This window comes from Elephas maximus, chromosome 19 (genome assembly GCF_024166365.1).
Source record: "Elephas maximus indicus isolate mEleMax1 chromosome 19, mEleMax1 primary haplotype, whole genome shotgun sequence".
Taxonomy (NCBI): domain Eukaryota; kingdom Metazoa; phylum Chordata; class Mammalia; order Proboscidea; family Elephantidae; genus Elephas; species Elephas maximus.
The window spans coordinates 69,910,194-69,933,537 of NC_064837.1; the positions used below are offsets into that span (position 1 = coordinate 69,910,194).

The 23,344-nt window shown below is 44.1% G+C and overlaps 1 protein-coding gene across 1 annotated transcript in view; it reads left to right on the forward strand.

Annotated features, from left to right (window-relative positions):
• The first annotated feature begins 119 nt into the window (after nucleotides 1-119).
• CCDC40 (coiled-coil domain containing 40) overlaps nucleotides 120-23,344 on the forward strand; it is a 73,965-nt gene continuing 50,740 nt past the window's right edge. The window contains exons 1-7 of the mRNA XM_049860939.1: nucleotides 120-853; nucleotides 10,561-10,624; nucleotides 11,311-11,781; nucleotides 18,427-18,571; nucleotides 20,548-20,711; nucleotides 21,537-21,620; nucleotides 21,698-21,917. Coding sequence (XP_049716896.1) covers nucleotides 675-853; nucleotides 10,561-10,624; nucleotides 11,311-11,781; nucleotides 18,427-18,571; nucleotides 20,548-20,711; nucleotides 21,537-21,620; nucleotides 21,698-21,917 — 1,327 coding nt within the window. The 5' untranslated portion in view covers nucleotides 120-674. The remainder of the gene's footprint in view (nucleotides 854-10,560; nucleotides 10,625-11,310; nucleotides 11,782-18,426; nucleotides 18,572-20,547; nucleotides 20,712-21,536; nucleotides 21,621-21,697; nucleotides 21,918-23,344) is intronic.

A 23,344-nucleotide genomic window follows, 5' to 3' on the forward strand; every position in this document is an offset into this window, starting at 1 on the left:
GAGGCGAGGCCCGGCCCCCGGCCCGCCCTCCCTGCCGCCCCGGCCCTTCCCGCCCCGCCCCGGCCCGCCCTTGGCTGCGGGCCCCGGCTCTCCGCCGCCGGGCCCGGCTCGGCCTCGGATCCGCCCGGGTCCCTGGCTCCTCGGCTCTCCTTGGCCTGGGCCCGGCCTCCAGCCCTGTCCTGTCCCACTGCCCGACCTCGCCTCTCGCGTCGGCTGGAGCCCCCCGCAGAGCCCCCGGGATGCTCCCCGTGCGCCCTCGCCCTCGCCTGTGCTTTTTATTTTGTGTGTTTGGGGTGGGAGGGTAAGAGGACACGCGCCGGAGGCCACTGGGCACCCTTTCTCCCAGCAGTCACCCGGGGATGGCGTCCGAGCCCGCAGGTCCCGTAGATGGACAAGCTGGCACCGGGCGTGGGAACGGAGACCCGGGCGCACCTCGGGGGTCCCGACCCACCCGGGGGTGCAGCTGGCTCAGGAGGTCCCCGCTTGTCCCACCACTACCTGCCACCCGGTGAGGGCACACTGCCGTCCCGGGGTCCCCACGTGCCCAGTCCTATGTCCGTGGCTGCCCTGCCGGAGGCACTTGGACACTCTTCTCTCTTTACAGAAACTGAGTTTAAGCGGGGCAGAGCGTGGACACCGAGACACAGCTATTAATCTTCTATGTATTTACATAAATGCATTTTGTGTTTTATGGATTTCTCCGTGGGTATCAATGGCACAATGTCCGGAGGCGCCCCACTTCCCTCGGCCGCCCCCCCCCCCGCCTCGTGCGCCTGGTCCCCGCCACCCGCCGGATGTTGACGGCGTTGCCTAGCGACGGGAAGATGGCAGAGCCCGGCGACCCGGCCAGAGGGTGAGCGGGGCCGGGGTAGAAAGCGGTTCTAGCTCCTGAGGGGTACCCGGGCCGCTCCCATCTGCCGTCCGCGCCAGGGGTGACCTCATGTCCCCCTTTCTAGCCTTCTCGTCCCGCCTCTCCCATGCCCCTTTCCCCCACTTCTGTCCCTTCACGCCCCACTTTGGGAGCCATCCTCCTCGGTCCACTCCGCCCGTGCCCCTTCTTCCTGCCCCCCTCCTTCCCTTTGTCCTCCCTCCCAACCCGCCCTCTCTTCTCACTCCCAGCGCCCAACTTTCCCCAAAACCCGGGACTCAGGCGCCATCGGTAACCATGGCAACCACTAGGCTTGGCTCCTGCTTACCGGTCCCAGCGCAGGTGGCACACTGGCAACAGGGTCCACCGGGTACGCGCGTCGACCAGCCCAGCTCGTAGGCTCCGTCCTGACCCCCTTCACCCGGCGGGTGATAACGGGCAAGAGGCGGGATCCGCCCGCGACTCCTGTGAAAGTCCAGAGCGCTACATACGTGCAGTTTGATAAAGATCCCTGCCCCGAGGCCTCTTGGCTCTTAGGCTTTGTTAGAAAGGAGAGAAATTCCATTTTAAAGACTATGACCTTTTTACCTCAGGTACTTCTGTTTTTGTTTTGTTTTGAAGATAGGTCTTTGTGTGTAATGTGGAAAGATGTCCAAGTTTCAGTAAACAAAAGGGCTAAAAGCAGAATTCTGGGTAAAAGCAGAACAATACAGTATGACCTACTTTGGTATATACTATATATCTGTGGTATATACATTATGTACAATTTGGCATGTATGTGTATAGTGTATATATGTTTTTATCTAATTTGTAAGCATTGGGCTAGAGGTTCAAACTCAGTGGATCTGCAGAAGAAAGACCTGGCCATCTGCTCACATAAAGATTACAGCCTAGAGAACCCTATGGGGCAGTTCTAGTCTGTCACATGTGGTCACTATGAGTTTGAATCAACTCAGTGGAACCTAACAACAAATTTGTGTACATACTGGAAGAAGTACAGCCAGAATGCTCCTTAGAAGCAAGGATGGCGAGACTACTTCTCACATAATTTGGGCATGTTATCAGGAGGGACCAGTCCCTGGAGAAGGACATCATGCTCAGTAAAGTAGAGGGTCAGTGAAAAAGAGAATGACCCTCAACAAGTTGGATTGACACAGTGGCTGCAGTGGGCTGAAGCACAGCAACGATTGTGAGGATGGCACAGGACTGGGCAGCGTTTTGTTCTGTTGTATATAGGGTCGCTATGAGTCAGAATGTACTCGATAGCACCTAAAAACTATATATATAACCTGCTGCTGTCAAGTCAATTCCGACTCATAGTGACCCTACAGGACAGAGGAGAACTGCCCCATAGGGTTTCCAAGGAGAGCCTTGTGGATTCGAACTGCCGACCCTTTGGTTAGCAGCCATAGCTCTTAACCACTAGACCACCAGGGTTTCCATATATATATTTCTTGGAGTCAACTCAACAGCAACAAGTTTTATATGTATATGTAATATATATTACATATATACAATTTAATGTGTGTGATGTATGCACACACATATTTTTATTTAAATGGTTTTGTGCTTTAAGTGAAAGTTTACAAATCAAGTCAGTCTCTCACACAAAAACCCATATACACCTTGCTACACACTCCCAATTACTCTCCCCCTAATGACACAGTCTGCTCTCTCCCTCCACTCTCTCTTTTCGTGTCCTTTTCACCAGCTTCTAACCCCTTAACCCTCTCATCTCCCCTCCAGGCAGGAGATGCCAACCTAGTCTCAAGTGTCCATCTGGTCCAAGAAGCTCACTCCCCACCAGCATCCCTCTCCAGCCCATTGTCCAGTCCAATCCTTGTCTGAAGAGTTGCCTTCGGGAATGGTTCCTGTCCTGGGGCAACAGAAGGCCTGGGGGCCATGACCACCAGGGTCATTCTATTATGAGAATTTGGGGTCTGCATCCCACTGCTCTCCTGCTCCCTCAGGGGTTCTGTGTTGTGCTCTCTGTCAGGGCAGTCATCGGTTGTAGCTGGGCACCATCTAGTTCTTCTGGTCTCAGGATGATGTAGTCACTGGTTCATGTGGCCCTTTCTGTCTCTTGGGCTTGAAATCACCTTGTGTCCTTGGTGTTCTTCATTCTCCTTTGATCCAGGTGGGTTGAGACCAATTGATGCATCTTAGATGGCTGCTTGCTAGCGTTTAAGACCCCAGATGCCACTCTTCAAAGTGGAATGCAGAATGTTTTGTTAACAGATTTTATTATGCCAATTGACTTAGACGTCCCCTGAAACCATGGTCCCCAGACCCCTGCCCCTGCTACCCTGGCCTTCGAAGCATTCAGTTTATTCAAGAAACTTCTTTGCTTTTGGTTTAGTTCAATTGTGCTGACCTCGCCTGTATTGTATGCTGTCTTTCCCTTCACCTAAAGTAGTTCTTATCTACTGCCTAATTAGTGAATATCCCTCTCCCACCCCCTTCCCTCCCCCCTCATAACCACAAAAGAATGTTTTCTTCTCAATTTACACTATGTCTCAAGTTCTTATAATAGTGGTCTTATACAATATTTGTCCTTTTGCAACTGACTAATTACACTCAGCATAATGCCTTCCAGGTTCCTCCAAGTTATGAAATGTTTCACAGATTCCTCACTGTTCTTTATCGATGTGTCGTATTCCATTGTGTGAATATACCATAGTTTATTTATCCATTCATCCATTGATGGGCACGTTGGTTGCTTCCATGTTTTTGCTATTGTAAACAGTGCTGCAATAAACATGGGTGTGCATATATCTGTTCATGTAAAGGCTCTTCTTTCTCTAGGATATATCCCAAGGAGTGGGATTGCTCAATCCTATGGTAGTTCTATTTCTGACTTTTTAAGGAACCACCAAATAGATTTCCAAAGTGGTTGTACCATTTGACATTCCCACCAGCGGTGTAGAAGTGTTCCAATCTCTCCACAGCCTCTCCAACATTTATTATTTTGTGTTTTTTGGATTAATGCCAGCCTTGTTGGAGTGAGATGAAATCTCATTGTAGTTTTGATCTGCATTTCACTAATGACTAATGATGGTGAACATTTCCTCATATATCTGTTAGCTACCTGAATGTCTTCTTTAGTGAAGCGTCTATTCATATCTTTTGCCCATTTTTTAATTGGGTTGTCTTTTTGCAGTTGAGTTTTTGCAGTATCATGTAGATTTTAGAGATCAGGCGCTGATCAGAAATCTCATAGCTAAAAACTTTTTCCCAGTCTGTACGTAGTCTTTTTACTCTTTTGGTGAAGTCTTTCGATGAGCATAGGTGTTTGATTTTTAGGAGCTCCCAGTTATCTAGTTTTTCTTCTATGTTCTTTACAATATTTTCTATACTGTTTATGCCATGTATTAGGGCTACTAACGTTGTTCCTATTTTTTTCCATGATCTTTATCGTTTTAGATTTTATATTTATGTCTTTGATCCATTTTGAGTTAGTTTTTGTGCATGGAGTGAGGTATGGGTTTTGTTTCATTTTTTTTGCAGATGGATGCCCAGTTATGCCAGCACCGTTTGTTAAAAAGACTGTCTTTTCCCCATTTAACTGATTTGGGGCCTTTGTCAAATATCAGCTGCTCATATGTGGATAGATTTATGTCTGGATTCTCAATTCTGTTCCATTGGTCCATGTATCTGTTGTTGTTCCAGTACCAGGTTGTTTTGACTACTGTGGCGGTAGAATAGGTTCTAAAATCAGGTAGTGTGAGGCCTCCCACTTTGTTCTTCTTTTTCACTAATGCCTTATTTATCCGGGGCCTCTTTCCCTTCCATATGAAATGGGTGATTTGTTTCTCCATCTCATTAAAGGATGTCCTTGGGATTTGGATAGGAATTGCATTAAATGTATAGATCACTTTTGGTAGAATAGACATTTTTATAACGTTAAGTCTTCCTATCCATGAACAAGGTACGTTCTTCCACTTATGTCAGTCTCTTTTGGTTTCTTGCAGAAGTGTACTGTAGTTTTCTTTGTATAAGTCTTTTACATCTCTGGTAAGATTTATTCCTAAGTATTTTATCTTCTGGGGGGCTACTGTAAATGGCATTGATTTGGTGATTTCCTCTTCGATGTTCTTTCTGTTGGTGTAGAGGAATCCAGCTGATTTTTGTATGTTTATCTCGTGTCCCGATACTCTGCTGAACTCTTCTATTAGTTTCAGTAGTTTTCTGGAGGATTCCTTAGGATTTTCTGTGTATAAGATCATGTCATCTGCAAATAGAGATACTTTGACTTCTTCCTTGCCAATCTGGATGCGCTTTATTTCTTTATCTAGCCTAATTGCTCTGGCTAGGACTTCCAGCACAATGTTGAATAAGAGTGGTGATAAAGGGCATCCTTGTCTGGTTCCTGATCTCGATGGGAATGTTTTCAGGCTGTCTCCATTTAGGGTGATGTTGGCTGTTGGCTTGCTTTGTATAAATGCCCTTTATTATGTTGAGAAATTTTCCTTCTAATCCTATTTTGCTGAGAGTTTTTATCATGAATGAGTGTTGAACTCTGTCAAATGCCTTTTCTGCATCAATTGATAAAATCATGTTATTCTTGTCTTTTGTTTTATTTATATGGTGGATTACATTAATTTTCTTTCTAATGTTGAACCATCCCTGCATACCTCGTATGAATCCCACTTGGTCATGGTGAATTATTTTTTTGGTATGTTGTTGAATTCTATTGGCTAGAATTTTGTTGAGGATTTTTGCATCTACATTCATGAGGGATATAGGTCTATAATTTTCTTTTCTTGTGGTGTGTTTACCTGGTTTTGGTATCAGGAATATGGTGGCTTCATAGAATGAGTTTGCTAGTATTCCATCCTTTTCTATGCTCTGAAATACCTTTGGTAGTAGTGGTGTTAACTCTTCTCTGAAAGTTTAGTAGAACTCTGCAGTGAAGCCGTCTGGGCCAGGGCTTTTTTTTGTTGGGAGTTTTTTGATTAGCTTTTCAATCTCTTCTTTTGTTATGGGTCTATTTAGTTGTTCTACCTCTGTTTGTGTTAGTTTAGGTAGGTAGTGTGTTTCTAAGAATTCATCCATTTCTTTTAGGTTTTCAATTTTTTTTTAGTATAGTTTTTCATAGTAATCTGATATGATTCTTTTAATTTCAGTTGGGTCTGTTGTAATATTGCCCATCTCATTTCTTACTCGGGTTATTTGCTTCCTCTCCTGTTTTTCTTTTGTCAGTTTGGCCAGTGGTTTATCAATTTTGTTGAGTTTTTCAAAAAACCAGCTTTTGGTCTTGTTAATTCTTGCCATTGTTTTTCTGTTTTCTATTTCATTTAGTTCAGCTCTAATTTTTATTATTTGTTTTCTTCTGGTGCCTGTGGGTTTCTTTTGTTGCTCTCTTTCTATTTGTTCAATTTGTAGGCGTAGTTTTTTGATTTTGGCCCTTTCTTCTTTTTGGATGTGTGCGTTTATTGATATAAACTGGCCTCTGAGCACCGCTTTTGCTGTGTCCCAAAGGTTCTGACAGGAAGTGTTTTCGTTCTCATTGGATTCTCTGAATTTCTTTATTCCATCCTTAATGTCTTCTATAATCCAGTCTTTTTTGAGCAGGGTATTGTTCAGTTTCCAAGTGTTTGATTTCTTTTCCCTGCTTTTCCTGGTACTGATTTCCACTTTGATGGCCTTATGGTCAGAGAAGATGCTTTGTAATATTTCAACGTTTTGGATTCCGCTAAGGCTTGCTTTATGACCTAATTTGTAGTCTATTCTAGAGAATGTTTCATGTGCACTAGAAAGAAAGTATCCTTGGTTGCTGTTGGGTGGAGTGTTCTGTATATGTCTATGAGGTCAGGTTGGTTCATTGTGGCATTTAGATCTTCCGTGTCTTCATTGAGCTTTTTTTCTGGATGTCCTGTCCTTCACTGAAAATGGTGTGTTGAAGTCTCCTACTATTGTTGTGGAGCTGTCTATCTCACTTTTCAATGCTGATAGAGTTTGTTTTATGTATCTTGCAGCCCTGTCATTGGGTGCATAAACATTTAATATGCTTATATCTTCTTGGTGTATTGTGCCTTTAATCATTATACGGTGTCCTTCCTTATCCTTTCTGATGGATTTAACTTTAAAGTCTATTTCGTCAGAAATTAATATTGCCACTCCTGCTCTTTTTTGATTGTGGTTTGCTTGATATATTTTTTTCCATCCTTTAAGTTTTAGTTTCTTTGCATCTCTAAGTCTAAGGTGTGTCTCTTGTAGGCAACATATAGACAGATCTTGTTTTTTAATCCATTCTGCCACTCTCTGTGTCTTTATTGGTGCATTTAGTCCATTTACATTCAGGGTTATTATGGATAGGTATGAATTTAGTGCTATCATTTTGATGCCTTTGTGTGTGTGTTGACAGCTTCTTTTTCCCACTTGATTTTATGTGCTAAGTAGATTTTCTTTGTATATTGTCCTTTCCTCATATTTGTTGTTGTTCGTTTTGTTTCTGCTGAGTCTGTATTTTTCCCTTGTATTTTATTTTGATGAGTAGGATAGTTTGTCTCCTTTGTGGTTACCTTATTATTTACCCCTATTTTTCTAAATTTATAACTAACATTTATTTCTTTGTATCGCCGTATCTTCCTCTCCATATGGAAGGTGTATGATTACATTTCTTTGTCCCTCTTTATTATTTTAATGTTGTCTTCTTTTATATAATAACATCGCCATTACCCTGTGTTGGGCTTTTTTTTTTTTTTAATCTTGCTTTTTTTTTTTTTTTGGATTTCCCTGTCTGGGTTGACTTCTGGTTGCTCTGCTCAGTGTTCTAGTCTTGGGTCGATACCTGATATTATTATGAATTTTCTAGCCAAAGAACTCCCTTTAGTATTTCTTGTAGTTTTGTTTTTTACGAATTCCCTCAACTTGTGTTTATCTGGAAATGTCTTAATTTCACCTTCATATTTAAGAGACAGTTTTGATAGATATTTGATTCTTGGCAGGCAATTTTTTTCCTTCAATTTTTAAAAAATGTCATCCCATTGCCTTCTTGCCTGCATGCTTCTGCCAAGTAGTCCAAGCTTATTCTTATTGGCTCTCCTTTGTAGGTGACTTTTCTTTGATACCTCGCTGCTCTTATAATTGTCTCTTTATCTTTGGTTTTGGCAAGCTTGATTTTAATATGTCTTGGTGACTATCTTTTAACATCTACCTTATTTGGAGTTTGATGAGCATCTTGGATAGATATCTTCTCATCTTTCACAATATCAGGGAAGTTTTCTGCCAACAAATCCTCAACAATTTTCTCTGTATTTTCTGTTATCCCTCCCTGTTCTGGTACTCCAATCACTCGTAGATTATTTCTCTCGATAGAGACCCACATGATTCTTAAGGTTTCTTCATTTTTTTAAATTCTTTTATCTGATTTTTCTTCAAATATATTAGTGCCAAGTGATTTATCTTCAAGTTCAGAACATCTAGCTTCTACTTGCTCAATTCTGCTCCTCTGACTTTCTATTGAGTTATCTAATTCTGTAATTTTATTGTTAATCTTCTGAATTTCTGATTGCTGTCTGTTGATGGATTTTTCCAGCTTATTAAACTTTTCATTATGTTCCTGAATAATCTTTCTGAGTTCTTCAGTTGCTTTATCTGTGTGTTCCTTGGCTTGTTCTGCATATTGCCTCGTTTCCTTCCTGATGTCTTGAAGGGTTCTGTATATTAAAGTTTTGTATTCTGCATCTGGTAATTCCAGGAATGCACTTACATCTAGAAGATCCCTGGATTCTTTGTTTTGAGAGCCTGTTGAGCTGATCATGGCCTGTTTCTTTATGTGACTTGATATTGACTGTTGTCTCCGAGCCATCTATAAGTTATTGTATTAGTTTATGCTTGCTTACTGTGTCGTAGCTGCTTGCTTTGTTTTGTTTTAGTATACCCCTATGGGTTGCTTGAGTGAGCTAGCTTGATTATTTTCACCTTTGGAGCTCTGACGTCCTGTCCCCAGCTAGCTAGAGCTGTTCTCAGGTATATCAGTCTAGGAGTCCATTCAGTTTTCTTGTATGAATTCAGCTCAGGTTTCCAGGTAGCTGATCATCAAGTGTGTGGTACAGGCTCTGTCCTACAGACTTAGAGGGGCAGGGGTGATTGGCATATATACCGGTATCTGATTGCAGCAGGGGGTCACGCTCTGAACAAGGCAGGGGGCTGAGAACTAACCCCCAAGTGTCTCTGAGGAAAACGTGTCTCTGTTCCCTACAGCGTGCTGGTGGGTGGGCTCTGCAGAGGGACTATAAAAAAAACCAAAATTTTTGTTGTAAGGACTGGGAGGTGCCAGTTATCCCTGGACCCCTGTCACGGGTGGCTGGGCGACCCAAGTGGAGCCACCAGTCCTTAGGTCCCTGTTGTGGGTAGGTGAGGACCTTGTTTAATAGGCAAAGCAATGTCAAACATCAAACACCCACCTCTCCACCGCACTGCTGAAATGGTTGAAGTTTGCCAACAAGGGCCTATTCTCCTGAAATAGGCCCACACAGGTCCCTGCAGAAGAGAAAGGTGCCCAAGGTCCATGGATGGTTTGCCTGGACAGAAGCCGCTTCTGTCCTGAGCTCCCCCAGTTAATGGAGCTAGCATATTATCTTTTCCCCTCAGTTGCAAATTTTTTCCTTTCCCAAGGCCGGGAGGATGGCTCTAGTTGCTCACCGGGGTCTATCTCAGGCCCAGGGATTCAGCCGCTGAAGCCGGCCTGGGGGTTGGGGGCAGGGAGGGTAAAATATACGCAAGTACTTAGCTTTTGCCGAAAGCACCGTTCTCCTCAGGTTCCAGAGGTGTGAGCGGGCTGTGTGGCTGCTGCTTCTCCCTGAGGAAACTGAGGCCCAATGCTAGGACTAGCCCCCCACCGCCGCCACTCCGGAAATGTAGACTCAGGGCTTCCCGCTATTCAGGTCCGGCAACTCCTCTCCGCTTCTGAACCGTCTCTTCCTTCCCCTGCCCCTCAGTTCATTGTCTAAGCTTGCCTTTGATGTTCAGGGTCCCAGCCTGTCACAAATATACTCGTTTCACTTGTTTTTTCGGGTCTTTGTTGTAAAAAGGGCTCACCAAAAGCGTCTGTCTATTCCGCCGTCTTGGCTCTGCCTCTGTACATATATTTTTTATGTGTGCGAATATATATGTGTATGTGTGTTTAAATACATAGAAAACATTTTTAAAGACTATACACCTGAATGACCCACTGTTTTCACTGGTTATGTTGGGAAAGGGGAGGAAAAGTCTCAAGGGACATTCATTGTGCCACACATTTCTGTGTTTGACCTTTTCCTTTTACAGTGAGCTTATATTTTTAATTAGAAAAAAACAAAATTATTTTTAAAGTGTAAATCGTGGCATTTTCGTGCTATCTAAATTACAGAAAAAGGAGAGTTCTTAGAGTATTTGTCATTTTTTGCACAACTTTCTCATACCTTGTATTTTCCCAGCCTTGTCACAGATGCCAGCCTACATTTCAGGTGACTTTTCTGGCTTCACTCTTTCTTTAATTTTTCAATAACTGTGTTTTTCATTCACTCATGAGGCTACTATTTTGTGGCCCCCGTAATGAACACGACAAAGTCACAGAGCCGACAGCCTAGAGGGGAGACCGATAATCAATAATAACAAGATACACAGAATTTCAGGAGATGATAAATGCCAAAGGGCTGGAGGAGGAGCTATTATTTGAAACTGTGAAATTGTTTCTCTGAAACCAGGTCTCACCCAGAAGGTGGATCCACTTCTGACAGAGAAGAGGAACAAAATAATGAAGGTGACAGGGTAAGGCTGCACGTGGGAAGATTGCAGGCTTCAACTGGATAGTTTCAGTTTGCACCCCTGCTGATAATTTGCATTTCTAAGAAGTTCCCAGGCGATACTAATGCTGCTGGTTAGGGACCAACTCTGAGAACCACTAGTAGAACAGTGGTTCTCAAAATTTATTATACATAAGAATCACTTGGGGATCTTATTAAAATGTAGATTCTGATTCAGTATATCTGGGTGGAAATGCAAATTCTCAACAGGAATTCAAGTCTGAACAAACCAATTCAAAGTCCTGAGATTTATCCCAGGCTTGCATTTATAGAAATTCAAACCAGTAAGGACCTCTCAAGTAAATTGTATGATCCTGTTACCTTACACTAGAATAAACTCATTCAGTTGCAGAGAAACTGATTCTGCCTACACCCTACTGTAAAGTGTAGGCCACTAGTCAGGAATGTAATGGATAGTCTTCTCTTGGATTGCCCGGAGTTTTTCAGAACTCATTTCCTATAATGAAAGCTGCAAAATTATTGCCAAAAAAAACCCAGATAAGTAAAAGCATGAGACATTTTCTTTTGGCGATGTTCTTAAGAGCCTAAATGCAGTTTTCCTATCAGTGTAAATTACAACATTTAGAATAAAACCCCACTAGATTCTGTAGAGTTCTTTTTCTGACTTATTTCCCGGCTGTACCACTACAGGTCTTACCACTAGAGGATAGGAACGATCAGAAAAGTAAAGAAGCTATTGGTGCTATGGAGGATTCTGAAGGGGAAATCACGGCCCAACCGGAAGTTGCAGCTGATGGGGAAGATACAACCCAAGTGGAAGGCACAATCCAAGGGGAAAGCGCATCCCCAGGGGAGGGTGCATTCCAAAGGGAAGGTGCATCCCAAGGGGGAATTAGATCTGACGTGGAAACTGAATCCCAAGTGGATGTCAAATCCGAAGTGGAAGCCGAATCTGAAGTGGAAGTCGAATCCCCTGAAGCGAAAATCAGTGCACTATTCGTCAGTGATACGGATTTCAGTCCTGAGAAACCGTCTGAAGATGAAGTAGGTTCCACAAACCTGCATGAAGGAGTAAACGAAGGAGCTGATCTTAAAGACTGCACCAGTTCATCAGAACTGAGTGAAGAGTCATCTGAGCAAAGCGACCAGCTTAACAAATTGGTAAGTAGCCCTGAATTCTGCTTTATGCATCTTACTGCCCGTGTGGCTCATCGCCCTTACGCGAGGAACTTAGGGATACACTATAAATACAAATTGCAATCCCTGTTAAAAATGTCTTAGCAAACGGAGGTCTCAGGATCCACTATCAAATGCCGAGTGATCCTAGGCTCTTCTTCGGTGTGTCCAAAACCAAGGCTGGTGGCATTCCATACCACTAACCATGTCACTGCATCCAGGTTTCCAGTCTCTAGACCTGCACCGTCCAGTAGAACTTTCTGTGATGATGGGAACATTCAATACCTGAGCTCTTGATATGGTAGCCATTAGTTACATGTGGCCACTGAGTACTCAAAATGTGCCAAGCATGCTGGGGGAACTGATTTTTTAATTTTTTAAATACTCTAATTTTAAATTTAAACACTACCTCTTGCTAGTGGCTACCCTATTGGACAACACAGTTCTAGACAGTAAGAGCAATAACAATAGAGACTGGAACCAAGATGGCAGAGTAAGAAGCTACACATTCCCATTCTCCTACAGGGGAATAAAAAAAAAAAAAGCAGAAAATGACAGTACTAGCCTTGTTAGAACTCTGGTGACCAGCTGGGGAATCACAGTGGCCAGATAAAGTTTCGTCAGACTCTGAGACTTTTCTTGACACTGGCTTGAGCACCACCCCCACCCCTGCTTGGCAGTCGGCTTGAAGTAGCAGCCATGTTTCCAGCTTGGGATCTTGGCCCTTGGTTCTGGAGTGAGCAGAGCTTACCTTGTTAACAAAATATGGTGTTTGCCTGTTTGAATCAGTCGAGTGTTGACCTAAAGGACTAAAGCACAGCATTTGTCTCTGTTTCATCCATCTCAGAGGTCACCCAGGATGGAGGAGTGACAGGCACAGCCTGAGGCATTGCAAAGTGAACCGAGGAGCCTGTGGGCACATGGGACAAGAGAAAGTGATTGAGACACCAGAGTCAAAACCCTGGGGAGAAAATTTCTTTGGGAAATTGGGGCATTTAAAGGCACTTGAATGTGTATAATTCAGAGAGCCATGTGCATGCCCAGGGAAAGACACATGCCCAGAAATATCTGAAGTAATCCTAAAATTTTTCTTCAGATGGGTCTCCCCGCTCATTGTAAGCTGGTTAAGGATTGCCCCAGCATAGTGCCGTGCTGCAAAAATTATGAGAGGTGTGTCATGGATTGAGTTGTGTCCCCCTAAAATATCTGTCCACTTGGCTAGGTCATGATTCCCAGTATTGTCTGATTGTCCACCATTTTGTCATCTGATGTGATTTCCCTATGTGTTCTAAATCCTATCTCTATGATGTCGATGAGATGAGATTATTGGCAGTTACATAAACTTAATCTATAAAATTAATCTACAATTTAAGCCAATCTGTTTTGAGCTATAAAAGAGAGAAGTGGGCAGAGAGACAAGGGGGACCTCATACCACCAAGAAACAAGAGCCAGGAGAAAAGCATGTCCTTTGGACCTGGGGTCCCTGAGCTAAGATGCTCCTTGACTGGGGAAGATTGATGACAAGGACCTCCCTCAGAGCAAACAGAGAGATAAAACCTTCCCCTGGAGCTGGCACCCTGAATTCAGACTTCTAGCCTCCTAGACTGTGGGTGAATAAATTTCTCTTTGTTAAAGCCATCCACTTGTGGTATTTCTGTTAAAACAGCACTAGATAACTAAGGCAAGGTGTGTTCTCCAATGCTTTTTCTTCCATTTGTTTCTGCAAAGTAATTTGGAAAAGCCACTAATCTTACAGACTTCCACATCTTTCAACAATAGAAAAAGAAATGAAAGGAGAAAGAAAGAAAGCAAAAAACCTAGATAACCCTAAGGAAGGGGGAAAACTTGAGTTCTAGAACTACCACATAATACTATTCAAATGTTGCATTTTCAACAGAAAAAATTACAAGGCATATAGAGAAATAGAAAAGGATAGCCCATTCAAAGGAACAAAATCAACAGAAACCACCCTTAAGGAAGACAGGACAATGGATCTACTAGATACAGACTTTAAAACAACTGTTTTAAATATGCTCAAAGAGGCTTTATATAGATATATATATATACAACAAGATGGATTGACACAGTGGCTGCAACAATGGCTCAAGTATAACAATGATTGTGAGGATGGCACAGGACCATGTGTTTCGTTCTGGTTTACATAGGGTCACTATGAGTTGAAACCAACTCAACAACACTTAACAACAACATATATATACATATATATATGTAAAGAACTAAAGAAAATTTAAAAATGATATAGGAACAAAATGAGAATATTAACAAAGAGATAGAAATTATAAAAAGAAGCCAAAAAGAAAAAAGAAAAGAAATTCTGGAGCTGTAAATTAAAATAACTGAAATTAAAAATTCACTGAAGGGACTTAACAGCAGATCTGAACTGGTAGAAGAAAGAATCAGTGAACTTGAAAATAGGACAATTGAAATGATCCAGTCTAAGGAACAAAAAGGAAGAAAAAAAAAAAAAGCAAAATGAATAGAGTATAAGAGACCTGTGGGACACCATTAAGCAGGCCAATATGTGTATTATGGGAGTCCCAGAAAGAGAGGAGTAAGAGAAAGGGGCAGAAAGAAATAATGGCTACAAACTTTCCAAATTTTACAAAAGACATGAATCTGCACATACAAGAAGCTCTTATAGGATAAACTTAAGGAGATCTACGCAGATACACATTATAATCCAACTATCAAAAATCAAAGACAGAATCTTAAAAGTAGTAAGAGAAAAGCAAATGCGCCTATTATTTGATCCGTCAATTCATTCTAGGAAACAATATATGTACAAAGATTGAAGAATTATTTGCTATACCAAAAACTGCAAAAATCCTACGTTTCTATGTAAATAATACCGGTTAAATAATTTATGACACAGCCAAACAAAAGGAAACCTGCAGCCGTTTAGAAAGAATGAGACAAAATTTTGTTTGGGGGTGATCTTCAAAAATACGTTAAGGAAAAGTGTATAGTACAGAATAGTACATGTTATATGTTATGATGTATGGGGGAAGAGGAAGGTATACTTTTGTATGCATAGGCTCTTTCTGGAAGACTAAACGAGGCATTGGTAATAATGGTTGTCACTATGGAAGGGAATTGAATGGCTGGGATACAGGGGCAAGAGGGAGACACTGCACATTTTGGATTGTGTATTCAAAATAATAATTTACACATTTTGGATTTTGTATTCAAAATAATAATTTACAAAGATGGAGACATTCCATCACGAGAAGAAAAAAAGCCTGTTTCTCTCCCAAATTTTCCTTTCCATGGGTTCTTGAAAAGTAGTGTTGCTGGTTTGATGCTATTAATTATTATAATGACAACCTACTAATAAAGACAACAAGGGTCTGGTGAATCCTTAATATTCCACCAAAAGTATAGAGAATAAACAAATTAAAATTCTAGAAAATAAAAAAAACAGTGAGAGAGAAAAGCGAACCATCTTGTAAAAGGGAGCTCCAGTAAAAATAAATGTTGATTTCTCCTCAGAAACCATGGAGACCAGAAGGCAGGGGGATGAAAGGAAGCTAAGGCGCTGAAAGAAAGAAAGTTAAAAAAACAAACAAACAAAAAAAACTGACATTCGAGGATTCTGTACCTGGCAAAACTGTCCTTCACAAATGAGGGTGAAATCAAGACAATCTCAGATAAAAGCTGAGGAAGTTCATTACCACCAGATCTTCCCTAAAAGAAATGCTAGAATAGTGCTCCCATTTGAAAGAAGACACCAGAGAGTAACTTGAAGCTGTATGAAGAAATAAACACCTTTGGTAAAGGTAATTTCAGGGGCAAATATAAACGTCAGTTTTGCTATATTTTTTATTTGTAAATCTATTTGTTATGTTCTACATGATATAAAAGGCAGAAGCATAAATGATAATTATAAATGTAAGACACCAGGCGCACAATTTATAAAGATATGATTTGTTACATCAACATAAAGGACAAGGAAAGAGTAATATAGGAACAAAGTTTTGTGCGTTATTTAAGTTGGTATCAATTTAAACTAAATTTTCATAAATTTAGGATGGTAAATGTAAGCCCCATGGTAACCATAAAGAAAATTAAACAAAAAGAAATACAGAAAAGGAAATAGAATCAAAGTGATTCACTGCAAAATATCAACTAAACACACAAAAAAGGGCAGTATTCAAGGAAATAAAGGCCGGAAAAGGTACAAGACGCACAGAGAACAAATAGCCAAATGGCAGAATAAGTCCTTCTTTGTTGTTGTTAGGTGCTGTGGGGCCAGTTCTGACTTGTAGCTTCCCCATGTACAACAAAACGAAACACTGCCCAATCCTACGACAATTGTTGTTATGCTTGAGGCCATTGTTGAGGCCACTCTGTCAGTCCGTCTCGTTGAGGGTCTTTCTCTTTTTCACTGATCTTCTAATTTATCAAGCATGACATCCTTCTCCAGGGACTGATCTCTCCCGACAACATGTCCAAAGTGCATACGGCACAGTCTCGCCATCCTTGCTTCTAAGGAGCCTTCTGGTTGTACTTCTTCCAAGACAGATTTGTCCGTTCTTTTGGCAGTCCAGGGTATATTCAGTATTCTTTCTTCATCAACACCACAGTTCAAAGGGGTTCATTCTTCTTTGGTCTTACTTATTCATTGTCCAGCTTTCACATGCATATAACCACTATGGCTTGAGTCAGGCACAACTTAGTCTTGAAGGTGACAGTCTTTGCTTTTTAACGCTTTAAAGAGATCTTTTTGCAGCAAATTTGCCCATTGCAATGTGTCTTTTGATTTCTTGACTGCTGGTTCCACGGGTGTTGGTTGTGGATCCAAGTAAAAGGAAATTCTTGACGACATCAATCTTTTCTCCATTTACCATGATGTTGCTTATTGGTTCAGCTGTGAGGGTTTTTGTTTTCTTTATGTTGAGGTATAGCCAATACCGAAGGCTGTGGTCTCTGATCTTCATCAGTAAGTGCTTCCAGTCCTCTTCACTTTCAGCAAGCAAGGTTGTGTCATCTGCATAAAAAAGCAGGTTGTTAATGAGTCTTCCCCCAATCCTGGTACCTGGTTCTTCTTGATATATTCCAGCTTTTCGGATTATTTGCTCAGCATACAGATTGAATAGATATAATGAAAGTCCATCTTTATCGCTGATGAATTCTACCAAATAATTCAAGAGGAAATAGGAAAAAGTCTTCTCAAACATCCAAGAAAATACAGGATGAGGAAATACTTCCTAACTCATTCTATGAGGCCAGCTGATACCAACACCAGATAAAGATACAACAAGAAAACTACAGATCAATGTCCTTTATGAATACCGATATAAAAATCTTCAACAAAATACTAGCGAACCCAATCCATTTTAAAAGGATTAGACACCACGACCAAGTAGGATTTCTCCCAGGAATTCAAGGTTATGCTGCTGTCACGGCAGACGTGGCTCTTGCTCTGAAGACTCCGTTCTGAACCACAAAGCGATCCTGTCCCCTCCACTGCCCCGTGAAACCTAAAATAAATAGTTACTAACTTTGGAGAACAATTTAAGGAGCCCCCATTAAGCATTTATGATTACAAATGACAAACAAATGATCAGAACCACTTTTAAGAATTTAACAACTGAACATCTTCTTCACACCGGAAGACAAGCAGCAGATTTGAAGTGTAGGTCATTCCATCACACATCTTGAGCTGACACCCAGTTTTCATCATCAGATCTAGTTTCTAGCGAATCCACCGGGGAACAGTTTCCTAATGTGATCAACCAGAAGGGCACTCTGGGGGTGGTGCAGGGCAGGGGGTGGGCTTTTGACCCTGGGACCTCATTAATGTCATCACAGCTTTGGAATCCTCAGGAATCATCTCTGGAGTCAACACCGTCTGAGAAGACCGTTAGAGAGAGCATCGACTGGGGCCTAAGACAGCCCTGGTTTGGAAGCTGCCCTCGCTGGCTGTGAGAACTTAGATGAGCCCTTTTTCTTTTGTGAGGCTGCTTGCCCCTACGCATAACAGAAATGCTTAGTACCCCGCCTGGTGGGGTTATCATGAGGGTTGCAGGAGATGATTCTGGTACAGTGTTCTCTGGGGGTGGTAAGGCACTGCTTTAGACTTTGTTGTTACTAACTCCGACTAGCTTATCATCCGCCTCTCCCTGCGAACAATGGTAACTGCAAGAGTCTGTTCTAAGGCTAAAATGGAGGCAGGAATTTTTACTGAGGGGAAGATATTTTCTTACTGAAATTTCCCAAAAGTGGAGCAGTTTGAAAGAAGAGAAGAAGGACCCATCCTCTGGGAAGACCCTCATCTGGTTTTGAAGCTGTCTGGCATGCTTTTGTGGAAAGGCTGTGTAGAAATGCTGCTTCCCTGGGGGGTCAATAGTGGGGTCCACTTCACAGTCCTGCCCCAGTACCCACATGTTTTAGCTGCAGAGATAGAGCAGGCAGAATTCCCTGTATTCCCCAGGGAAGGTTTACATGTTTTGTATTTTGACCATTTGCCAAAGGCAAGCCATCTTTATACTCAGTTTTCTGTTGCTTGAACAACTGTTGAATTTGAACAATAGAATGAGTCAAAGTCAAATAGCTTCTGGGTCCTTGTTAAGCCCTTGTGAATTTGACCTGGGTTGTTTTTGCTGTAGGAAAAAGCCAGCGAAGACCCCCAGGAGCAGAAGTTCCCTATATGGGCGCGCCACCGCTTCCACCTGAGCCAGGGGAGCAGCATCGTGTCCTCTGATGCCGACGAGCTCCTCCTGAGCATGGAGACCCCCTTCATACAGCAGCCAGGTACCGTCTGATGGGGGTGCTGCCCTGGGCAGGTGATGCCATGCTTTCGTTACCTGGTGCCTCTTCTCCTGCACAGCTGGGAATCTCTCATTAAAATAAGTGGGTAAAAGTATTGAGCAGGCACTCTGTTTTATGTCATCTAACCCTTACACCAACCCAACATACAAGAGCCTGAGAGTCCTTCACTAACATATCCATTAAGAGGTGGAATGGGCCTTAGCCAAGATCCCATGATGCCAGATCCATGGTCCCCTGACTCCCATTTCTTAGTGCCTCCTGGTCTCAGGCATCAAAGGCACCAATTCTTCAAATGCAATTGATGCCTTTGAATTATGGTGTTGGCAAAGAATATTGAATACGCCATGGACTGCCAAAACAACGAACAAATCTGTCTTGGAAGAAGTACAGCCAGAATGCTTCTTAGAAGCAAGGATGGCGAGACTCTGTCTCATGTACTTTGGACACGTTATCAGGAGGGATCAGTCCCTGGAGAAGGACATCGTGCTTGGTACAGTAGAGGGTCAGCGAAAAAGAGGAAGACCTTCAATGAGTTGGATTGACACAGCAGCTGCAACGATGGGCTGAAGCATGGCAAGGATTGTGGAGGATGGTGCAGGACCCGGCAGTGTCCTGCTGTGTGTTCTGATGCACTTAGGGTCACTGTGACTCGGAACCGACTCTACGGCACCTGACAAAAACCTGGCCTCGGGGGAGGGGTGGGGCTCTGCAGACAGCTCCCCTAAACGTGTATCTGTAGTCCAAAGGTCTTCCTGGCACACCCCTAGCTTTTTACTTGGCTCTCATATTCCAGGAGAACACTGTGTACATGGAAGAGGAGGTATGAACTGTGGCTTCCCTATCAAAGTTCCACAAACCTGGTGGCTTAAAACAACAGAAATGCATTTTCTCACAGCCTGGAGGCCAAAAGTCTGAAATTGAGGTGTCGGCAGGCCCATACTCCCTTCAGGGGCTCTAGGAGAGGGTCCTTCTCTCCTCTTTCAGCTTCTGGTAGTTGACGGCATTCCTTGGCTTGTAGGTGCCCCACTCGGCTCTCTGCCTCTGTCTCCACGCGGCTGCCTGCCCTCTGTGTCCCTTCTCCTTTTTTAAATAAGGACACCACTCATGTTGGATCAAGACCCACCCTACCCCTGTATGACCTCACGTTAACCTAACTGATAACATCTTCAAAGACCCTCTTTCCAAACAAGGTCGCACTCACAGGTACTGGGGCTTAGGACTTCCACATGTTTTGGGGGGACACAATTCAGTTCATAAGAGGAATGTTTAATTTTTGAGTCACAAAGCGTAAGTTTGCTGTATTCCATGTGATAAAAATGCCAAGGACAGTCCTTGTTCATCAGGCTGTGAAGACAGCGCACGTCAAAACTAGTCAAAAAAAGAATGGGGGTTGCTCCAGCTTGGATGGGTAGAAAAGCTGGACCTAGAGCCTCACTGACTATTTCATTTCTTTTTAATCTTTTCAGCTGTTTCCTAATTTTTTTTTTTAAATCAAATCTAGTCCATCAGGAAGCAGTCACTTTCTATGGAGACCTGTATTTTTGTATTAAAAAAAAAATATCTACAAAATAAATTTCCTTCTTGTCTACCTTTAAAATTCCTTTTCTACAGAATACACTGAATCAATGAATTTACAGTAGAAAAACAGCATTCCTGAACACAAACCCATTTGGATTTTTTTAATATTGTGGTAAAAATATATATAACAAAATATTTGCCATCCAATAGTTTTCACATGTAGAATTCAGCGACATGAATTGCATACATGTTGCACAACCATTACCACCATCACCTGGACAGGGGCTCCCCTTTCCATTTTCCATCCTGCAGCACGAGGTTCATAAAGGCCTTTGTAGAGGTTTGAGATCAGCTTTGCCTGTTGACTTCCCCACAATAGTTACTAACCACTGTCTGCAGTAACTTCTCAACGGTGTCTGCTGCCCCCTCTCCATCCCCAGAGCTGTCGGAAGCCCACCCGAGGGAAGCAGTCCAGCCCCCATTCCTGGACCACCTCCAGCAGTTAAGCCCAGCAGAGGAAGGGGCCCTGGTGGAGCCGAGCGAGTCTGAGGGAAGCGATGAGGCCGAGAATGAGTCCCAGCTGGTGGTTTTGGACCCAGACCATGTAAGAGAACCTTCTCAGGGCTTGCTTCTGCCCTAGATGAAGACTAACTCAGAGATGCCTTCCCATGGCGTACAGGCCCTTCCATGGAGCACTTCCCACCACCCAGCTGCTGTATTCCCTCTCGCTGTATGTCCACCACCCTGCTCACCTGTGTGCTCTGTGATAGGTACCTTCATGTTCCTATACTTAGAGTCAGGGCTTCCCACCCTCGACATTGTTGGCATTTGGGGCCAGGTCGTTCTCTGGGATGGGGGCTGTCAGGTGCACCGTAGGATGTGGAGCAGCGTTCCTGGCCTCTACCCACTCAATCCCAGTAGCACTCCCCCCAAATCCGGCAGTCGTGACAACCAAAACTATCTCCAGGCATGACCAAAGGTTCCCCTGGGGGGGTGGCACAACAACCTCGTTGATATCCACTGCCCTAAGCCTACTGACCAGACCCCGAGTCCCCGCTTGGCCAACCCAGGAAAGCAAACCTTGATTGGATGTCCCAGTCTGGAAAGCGGTGCGCCAGTTGCAGCCGGAAGGAGCCGAGCATGCCCTGGGGAAGTTCTCTGAGCGCTCATTTGGCAGTGCTCATGGTGCCACCTGGACTGCGGCTCAACACGCCCCTGGCCCAGCCCCTTGTCCCTCTGCCAGCCCCGCACCAGCTGTCCCGTGCCAAGGGCGAGACCATAGGGTACCATGTGAGCTCCTAGAGCAGAAAGTCCAGTCAGACATGGGGGGCGCCCAGCGCGTGGGCCTTGTCTGTTCCAGCCCGTGGTGGCTTATGGTGCCCCCTGGACGGAGCAGGGAGTCTTAGCGTGTGGTCTCCTCTCTTTTCAGCCCCTGATGATCAGATTCCAGGCGGCGCTGAAGAGCTTCCTCACCAGACAGATAGAGAAGCTGAAGCTGGAGCTCCAGGAGCTGGTACGCCCCCTCCTGGATCCCAGTCCCCCACGGTGCGTCCGCGTCCCCGCGACCGTGACCCGCTTCTCTCCGCGCAGGCCGTGGCCGCCAAGCAGACGCACGCCCAGCGGCAGGAGGTGGGCGTGAGCCTCTACGGGGTCCAGCAGCAACTGGCGCGCCTGCAGATGCAGCTGGAGCGCAGCCACGACCGCTACTCCATCGCCGCCTGCGCGCGAAGGCAGAAGGAGGAGGAGCTGCAGGGCACGCGCGTTCTCTACGCCCGGACCTGCGCGGCCGCCAACGAGGAGCGCAGGAAGCGTAAGGCGCGCCGGGCCCACAACCGCCCGCGCCCGGGGGCGTCTGCCCTTGGGGGCGGGGCATGAGTGTCCCGGGGCTGCCAGAGCAAGGGGCCGCAAAGCGGCTCGCTTTAAACAGCAAAGATGCATTATCACAGTTCTGGAGGCCAGAAGTCCGAATCAGGGTGTGAGCAGGCCCATGTTCTCGCAAGGCTCCTGGGGCGGCTCCTTCCTCCTCTCTCCCAGCTTCTGGTGGCCCCAGGCGTTCCTTGGCTTGCGGCTGCGGTGTAACTGTCATCACGTGGATGTCTTTCCTCTGTCTCGGCCTCTTCTCTTTTAGAGGACACCACTCACATTGGGTCAGGGCCCGCCCTACTCCCCTGTGACCTCACCTTACTGATAACATTGCAAAGACCCTGTTTCCAAACAGGAGACCCCGGTGGTGCAGTGGTTAAGAGCTACCGCTGCTAACCGATAAGGTCGGCAGTTCCAATCCACCAGGATGCTCCTTGGAAATCCTATGGGGCAGTTCTACTCTGTCCTGTACGGTCGTATGCGTGGGAATCTACTGGACAGTAATGAGTTTTTGGTTCTTTATTTCCAAACAAGGTCACGTTCACAGGTACCCCCGGAGTTAGGATTTCAACATATCTTTTTGGGAACCAGCATGCAACCCCTAACAGAAGGGAAGGCAGAAGTATCTTAAACCAAACCAAACCAAACCAAACCAAACCAAACCAAACCCATTGCTGTTGAGTCAACTGCTGACCTTTTGCTTATCAGCCGAGCTCTTAACCACTGCGCCACCAGGTGTCTTGGAAGGGTCCTATTTAGGCAAAGGGAGTCCCCGGGTGGCACACGCAATGAATGCGCTCAGCTGCTAACCGAAAAGTTGAGGTCCAAGTCCACCCAGAACAAAGGCCTGGTGATGTATTTCCAAAAAACAGCCATTGAAAACCCCATGGAGCACAGTTTTACCCTGACGCACACGGTGTTGCCATGAGCTGGAGTCAACCCTTTGAAAACTGGTACTAGTAAAGATAAAGGAGGGCCAGACAGGAATGTTGGAAGAAAGAACAATTTGCTTACACATAGTTGGTTGTTATGGATTGAATTATGTCCCTCCAAAATAAAAAAAATATACATATAGGTGTTGTAGATCCTAACATCTATGCCTGTGGTTAGAATCTCATATGGGAATGGGTTGTCTTTGTCATGTTAATGAGGCAGGATTACTGTAGAGAGTGTTTTCAGTCAATATCTTCTGAGACATAAAAGAGATTAAACAAGCAAGCAGAGGTGGGGAAGAGAGATGCCAAGCCACCTGAGGATAGCCCAGGAGCAGGTCAGAAGAAACCAGGCTTCTAACCAAAAAGGAAGAAAACAAGCCCATTGCCGTCAAGTCGATTCTGACTCATAGCAACCCTTCTAGGCAGCACGAAAACTAGA